The sequence below is a fragment of the Lactuca saligna genome, chromosome 8, assembly GCF_052625555.1.
Source record: "Lactuca saligna cultivar CGN05327 chromosome 8, ASM5262555v1, whole genome shotgun sequence".
NCBI lineage: Eukaryota > Viridiplantae > Streptophyta > Magnoliopsida > Asterales > Asteraceae > Lactuca > Lactuca saligna.
Window position 1 is genome coordinate 250,855,585 of NC_136424.1, and position 6,448 is coordinate 250,862,032.

Below are 6,448 nucleotides of genomic sequence, written 5' to 3' on the forward strand. Positions count from 1 at the left end.
TTTAAAGTTAGGAACGAAACTTCAAATTTTGTGAAACCAAAAGGACCATTTATAAAGTTTTGTCTTTAATTTATGATTTATATTAATACCTTAAAACATCATATCAATAATAATATATTTTAAAACTCCCCAGTAATTAATTATAATTTATAGTATTACAATATAAATATACAACCTCAAATACCAATTAAATTACCAAAAATGTTTTTTATAAATGTTACCCCAATAACAATAAAAAAAAACATTTTTTACATAGAAGTTCGAAAACCATTATCTAAAAATCAGCATACTTATCGTATTCACAAAAATTTACAATTTAACAAATTACACACACAAAAATTAATAAATTATATTCCACCCTAAATTCTTTTTTACCCATTTTACTTATTAGAGATAAAAAAAAAACAAAAACAAAACAAAACCCATATATAGAGATCTATTCGATTAAACTATAAACGAATTACAATTCATTTGAAACAAACAAATTTCTAATTTGAATCAAGATTCTTGTATCTCATATAAATTTTCTTTAAAAAAAAAATACAAATCTTGACAATTTAGTCTAGCGCTGATAAACATACCTATTAGGTGAATTATTATAATTGTATTGTTGTTGATACCCTTTGTATCCATATCCCCCCGATGAGTTATTATTATTATTATTGTTATAATACTGTTGTTGATCATCAGATTCATTAGGGACAAATCCATGAGATAGTAAAGAATCTTGCAAACGCCATCCTTCTGGTTCCTTTAAGAACTCCTTTGATTGGATGTAATTTTCTAAACTTATCACAACTTTTGTCACTTTTGGATCTTCTCTTTCCTTCAACGCTTTTAAAAAGTCTTGTGATATTATGTTTAATAGCTTCTTGAACTGGTTTTTATACCTTTTGTACATACCAAACCCCGCCAACTGAAAAAGTAAACAATTAGATAATCAGTTTGGTTGAAACGGAATGGAATCATAGAGGAAGGAATGGAATAGCTTATTCCATTCCATGATGAAACTAAACTAACCTCAATGAATGCTTGTAGAGCAACTCCAGTGTATATATTTGCAGGGAGTGCATTTAAAAATCTAGCAAGCCATTTCCAGCCCTCTTCAATTCCATGCAAATTTCGGAAACCATCAACTTCAGTCTGAAATTATTTTAAAAAAAAAAAGGTTTATTTTTTATTTTACTTTTTATCTTTTTGGTAATCAATAAAATAAAAGAAAAGAAAAGAAAGTTTATATTGATTGTTGGAAACCTGAATTAAAGCTGCGTATAGTTTCATATGTTGGGTTAACCTTCCTACATAAGTATCTGTGCTTTCAAGTTTTCCATCTTCTTCTTCTTCATAACCAATGGCTTTGTAGTATGCTTCTCTAGATTCGAAAGCTCCCTGAAAAAAATAAATAATTTAAATGGCAATCTTGTAATAAGAGTTTAACAAAAAGGATAAAGATGGAAACTGACCTCTGAGTAACTCAAATACTTTGGAACTGTGAAGATGCAAACTTTGTTTAATTTGGCAAGTAGTATTTCCATGGCATGTGGAATCTAGATTCATGAAAACCCAAATACATTTAATATTTTATTATTTTTAATCAACTATAAGAGAAAAAATATATATATTTTACCTTTGAAGTAACCATAACAATGACATGTCCATAACCATATAGGACACTGTTGCTGCTTGCGTTTGTGCTTTGGGAGACAATCTGTTATTTTTCTCAAATAGTTTGAAAAATTATTTATCCATAATATGATATTTTATTTATATAGAACTTAATGGGAAAAAAAAAAATTACTTTATCTGCAAAGATCCCAATGTTGATGGATTGAGGAAAGGTTGAATTCATTAGTTTCACCAATTCATCTGCTTTTGTTCTGTCTCAACAGAATTATAACTTTTATAAAAAATTTGAAAAAAAAAAAAAAAAAAATTATCATTCATAGAAAAATAAATCCACACCTCACATTCTCTTTTGTCCCAGTTATGGTTTTGATGCGTCTAGCCATTTGCATACCATGACTTCGGTATTCCTTCATATAATTAAAAAAAAAATGTTAATGTACAAAAGTATATAAAAATACCCAAAAGGAAAAAAAAAAAACAAAAATATGAATAAAAGAAACCTTATTAGAATCCATTTCTGATACCAAATCTTTTCCAATTACTTGTTTGTACATTTGTACCCTTTTTTCCTCCATTTTTAAACCACTCTCAGCACCCTTGACTACATTTCCTGCAATAAACTCAATAAAGTAAACAAGATTCTTTAACGTAATTAAAATAATCAACCTAAAAGAAATATATTTATATTTATTTACCAGAAGATGGTTTATTAAGTTCATTGGAAGCAGTCAAAGCCTCAGCAGCCTTTCTTTGACTTTCTGCCATTGACAACATAGCTGCTTCTTTTGCAGCTCTTTTTTCATCTTCCAATGCTTTGGCTTTGGCTTTCATTTCTTCTTCTCTCTTCTTTTCAGCTTGTCTTTTGGCCTTCACACACAACACAAAAGAAATTAGAAAAAATAAAAAAAAAACAACATTTATTGAGATGGATATTATATTATATAATTTTATTTACAAAACCTCTTCTGATTTCATTTTTTCTTGTCGAACTTTTTCTTCTTGAAGAGCTTTCTGCTTTCTTTTGGACTCTTCAATTGCAGCATCATCGCGTATCTTTTTCTCTTCTATTTGAGATTTGTATTCATGGTGTCTTTGAACATCAGTCAGATGATTATCAAGTGCTTCTGCACTAAAAAAAAATTAAAATATACATATCAATACATTAAAAAAAAAATCAAAATTTTTAAACTTTTAAAAGGTATTTAAGATCTTACATTATGCGTTGATATTGCAAATCACGTTTTCTATCCAATTCCCTTCGTGCTTCTTTGCTCTTTTCAGCTCGAGAAATTGCATTGGTGAGTTTTTCTTTTTCATTTGTAAAATCAGTTCCAAATGCAGATATTCGGCTTCTTATTTCTTCCTGATTATTGAAGATTATAAAAGAAGAAATTTGTTATTGAATGTATGTAGCAATGTTGTGAAAAAACAAAAGAGAAAGAGTATGTAATGTGTTTGGTTGGATGGAAATACGGAATGGAATAGAACAATGGAATGGACTATTCCATTCCGTTCATGATTCCATCATTATACTAAACACTGCATAAAGAATTAAAAGGATAAGGAGTAATAAAAACATACAGCAACACTAAGCTGGTGTTCATGGCTTAGTTCAATCAATGCACCTTCAATAAGTCCTCCTTTGTCCATTAAAGAACATTGGGCTTCAGTTGATGAGTCACTATCTGAATCCACATCATCACTAAACAAACATTTCCACATATGCTAGTAAATACAAATATTTATAAGTACAATACTGTAGTAGTAAGAGGTTTTGTAAAACAAAAAAAGATACCTTAAATAAATTTCATCACAAGCAAAACGACCACTATTAACCACATCATCATCATCATCATCTGATACATGCATCACAAAGGGCTTCGTGTTTTTTTCAGCATGGATTACAACTGAAAGATCACTGCAAGAAGAAACTCCTTAGTTTCACAATAATAAAGAAAAAGCATTTATAAGAAGTTATAAATGACTTCATAAGATGATATAACAAAGTACCTTGAATGTGTTTTGGAGAAAGGTAAAGGGACCAATGAGGATGCTTGAAGTTTGTGATCAACAGCATTAAGCTCTGAAAGAAGTTCATCAAAACTCCAGTCAATTTGTGGATCAGCTATGATCCCATGAACACGTTGGGGACACCGAAGTTCCAATTTTACCCCTCTCCTAATTGGTTAAAAACAAAGAAAGCCTGGTTAAACAATCTATCAAACTGATTGTTTTCGTCTTTTATGTATAATGTACAGGAGGATTGGATAAATATAAAGCAGGACTTACATGATATGGAGTGAAGCAATCTATCAAACTGATTGCTTCCTCTTTGATGTAATAGAAGTTATATGTATCTGGACAACAATGGTAGAAGTGAGAGTTAGAATCACATCTATACGAAAAAGAACACAAAGCATTATATAGAAATCACAACACCATGGTTGTTAAACCGAACTACGCATATGGAGAAGCAGAAGGCCTAATGTTTGATAAACCGAACTGAAAGATTTGAGCTATGTAGGCGTACGTACCCTATGAAAAGAGCAAAAGAAACGTGGAGATGAATACTCGTCTTTGAAGGTGTTAGGGTTTCGGAAGTCGGAACCCTGAAAATGCAAATTGTAAGAAGTTAAAGCCGTGGAGATCTTCAACAAGACTGCAAGACGTGCCTGAGATAATTGATAACTTAGGTTTCCCCTGATTCTAGTTGTGGAGAAATAAGACGGTGGCGCCGGTGGCAGCTGGGAAGGTGGAGGGCGGCGCCGGTGCCAGGGAAGGGATGAAGAGGGTGGGGATGTCGCTGGAACGAGGGGAAAAAGGGCAATGGGCGTCAAATTTTTCGCTCAGCGATGTATTAAAATGGAACCGTTCCTATGTAAAACAAGCGGCACTCCAAATCTGAGTATGGGTATGTGAATATGGGTCTGGGTAACTCACTATTTGATATATATATTTTAAAGTTTTTGATTTCGTCATTGACTGTTATGAAATAAATCCTTAAATTGATAGGTATTTTACTATCTGTATCGAATTATACTCCAAATCTGCTCAATATGGTTTGCAAAAAGCTATGCTTTGTGTGAAGAGCATCCCTGATTAGCTTTCATCCACCATTATCTCCATAAAACACAGCAGACACAATCACCTCCCCTGCTATTTACCTGCACAACACCACCCAAAAACACCACCGAGTACCACCCTTCTACATTCATCAGCCACCACCGAAAACCACCCTTACACCTCCGTTAACCACGCCAAACCACCAATAATCACCAATTCTGCCGAAAAAATAAAGAAAAAGGAGGATCGAACCTGGTGGATTTTGGGGTTGTGATCGTTTGAAGTGAGAGAACGCAATTGGCTCCTGTCGAAGAAGAAAAAAAAAAGGAAGAACGAAGACGCAGGGAGGGCACGCACGCAGACTCGTTAAGAGGGATGTTGGGCTAACTTCATCTTTTTGTGGGCTAATTTCTGTTATTTGGGCTACACATCAACTACAGGCAACAAGAAAGGGGAGTTTTTTCTAGCTTAATTTTTTTTTTTTTTTTTTATCAAATATGCTGGGTTTTAATTTAATCTGAGGATGCTGATGATAAACATATTTGTTGCTATTGTTTTGATTTCAAGTTATATAGAATAACTAGGAAAGAAGCTTCCCCTGAAACAATTTTTTTCTTATCGGGACATTGTATTTTGGAAAGTCCAATTATAACATTCAACTTTTAATGTACCAAAACCCAGAGCATATCAGTTTCATCATAAGAAGTTAGAATTCTCATGTTTGATGTTATTTCTTTAGAAGGAGAACCAACGCCTTTCCAAAGATTCAAAATCCAGTCATATACAGTGATTCTGTAAAAAGCAAGTATGGATTGCACTTATGTAATTACACCACACCTCTAAGGACGGGGAAAAACGGCATCAACCTTTATACAGATTAGTTCCAATTCGGTTAGACTTTCTACACATGCTCCAATTACATCACATAAGATATTAATTTCAAGAAATCACATAAAAATGAATAAAAATCACATACTAAATGTATTAATTTGAAATTCTCTAGAACTGTTTTGGTCCATTTTCAATTTTCTTTTACTTAAAACTGATTCACAAAGGTTGGGAAAGAAAATAAGGAGTTAGAGCTCGGAATTGCTATTTTATGCATATGTTTAACGGTTTGTTGTGATTCTCATATCTATTAAGTACTAGTTTATAACCCGTGAGAATGATGGTTATAAAATTAATTAAACTTTCATATTAAAAAATCAAAATTATTAATCAATTATTTTAAATAAATTATTACTTAAAAGATATTCTTTTAGTTATATAAAATTATAATCATTGATTTAAATACACACGTGAAGTTATATCACATTATAATCTATATTAATTTTATTTTATTTTTTAATCTAATGTAATTAATTTAATATAAAATCATCTCCAATGGGAGTTTAATTTAAGGTTTAATGGGGAGTTTAATCTCATTAAACTCAAAATCCCTATTGTGGGAAAATGATTATGATTCAATGGAATGGAGTGTTCAATCCCGATTGAACTCTATATTATCTCTCCTTACACACATGTATATATATATATATATATATATATATATATATATATATATATATAAATTATTTTTTATTTTAAATTTTTAATTGATGTTAATTTTAATTGTAGTTTTTAATTTTTAATTTCATGCTAATTATTTTTTTTAAATCACAATAAATAAAAAAGAAAATGATAAATGATGTGACAATCCATTAAATTGTATAGAGTTTAATAGAGTGTAGAGTTTAATGGGTAAAGTTGTATAGTAAGT

At 30.9% G+C, this 6,448-nt stretch overlaps 1 protein-coding gene across 2 annotated transcripts; it reads right to left on the reverse strand.

Moving 5' to 3' along the window:
- Positions 1-439: 439 nt before the first annotated feature.
- Positions 440-5,057, reverse strand: GLE1 (nucleoporin GLE1-like protein). 2 transcript variants are annotated; one of them, XM_078970300.1, is made up of 17 exons: positions 4,942-5,057; positions 4,161-4,235; positions 3,916-3,983; positions 3,637-3,804; positions 3,422-3,544; positions 3,208-3,328; positions 2,841-2,989; positions 2,587-2,755; positions 2,322-2,493; positions 2,127-2,236; positions 1,963-2,033; positions 1,799-1,877; positions 1,628-1,708; positions 1,464-1,547; positions 1,255-1,389; positions 1,021-1,143; positions 440-916 (listed from the first exon to the last, which is right to left on the reverse strand). In XM_078970300.1, coding segments are annotated over exons 3-17 (1,941 nt in total). In that variant the 5' UTR covers positions 3,918-3,983; positions 4,161-4,235; positions 4,942-5,057; the 3' UTR covers positions 440-562. The 2 variants fall into 2 exon arrangements, with proteins under 2 accessions (XP_078826426.1, XP_078826427.1); XM_078970301.1 differs by having other exon boundaries at positions 4,299-5,020.
- Between the last annotated feature and the right edge of the window lie 1,391 nt (positions 5,058-6,448).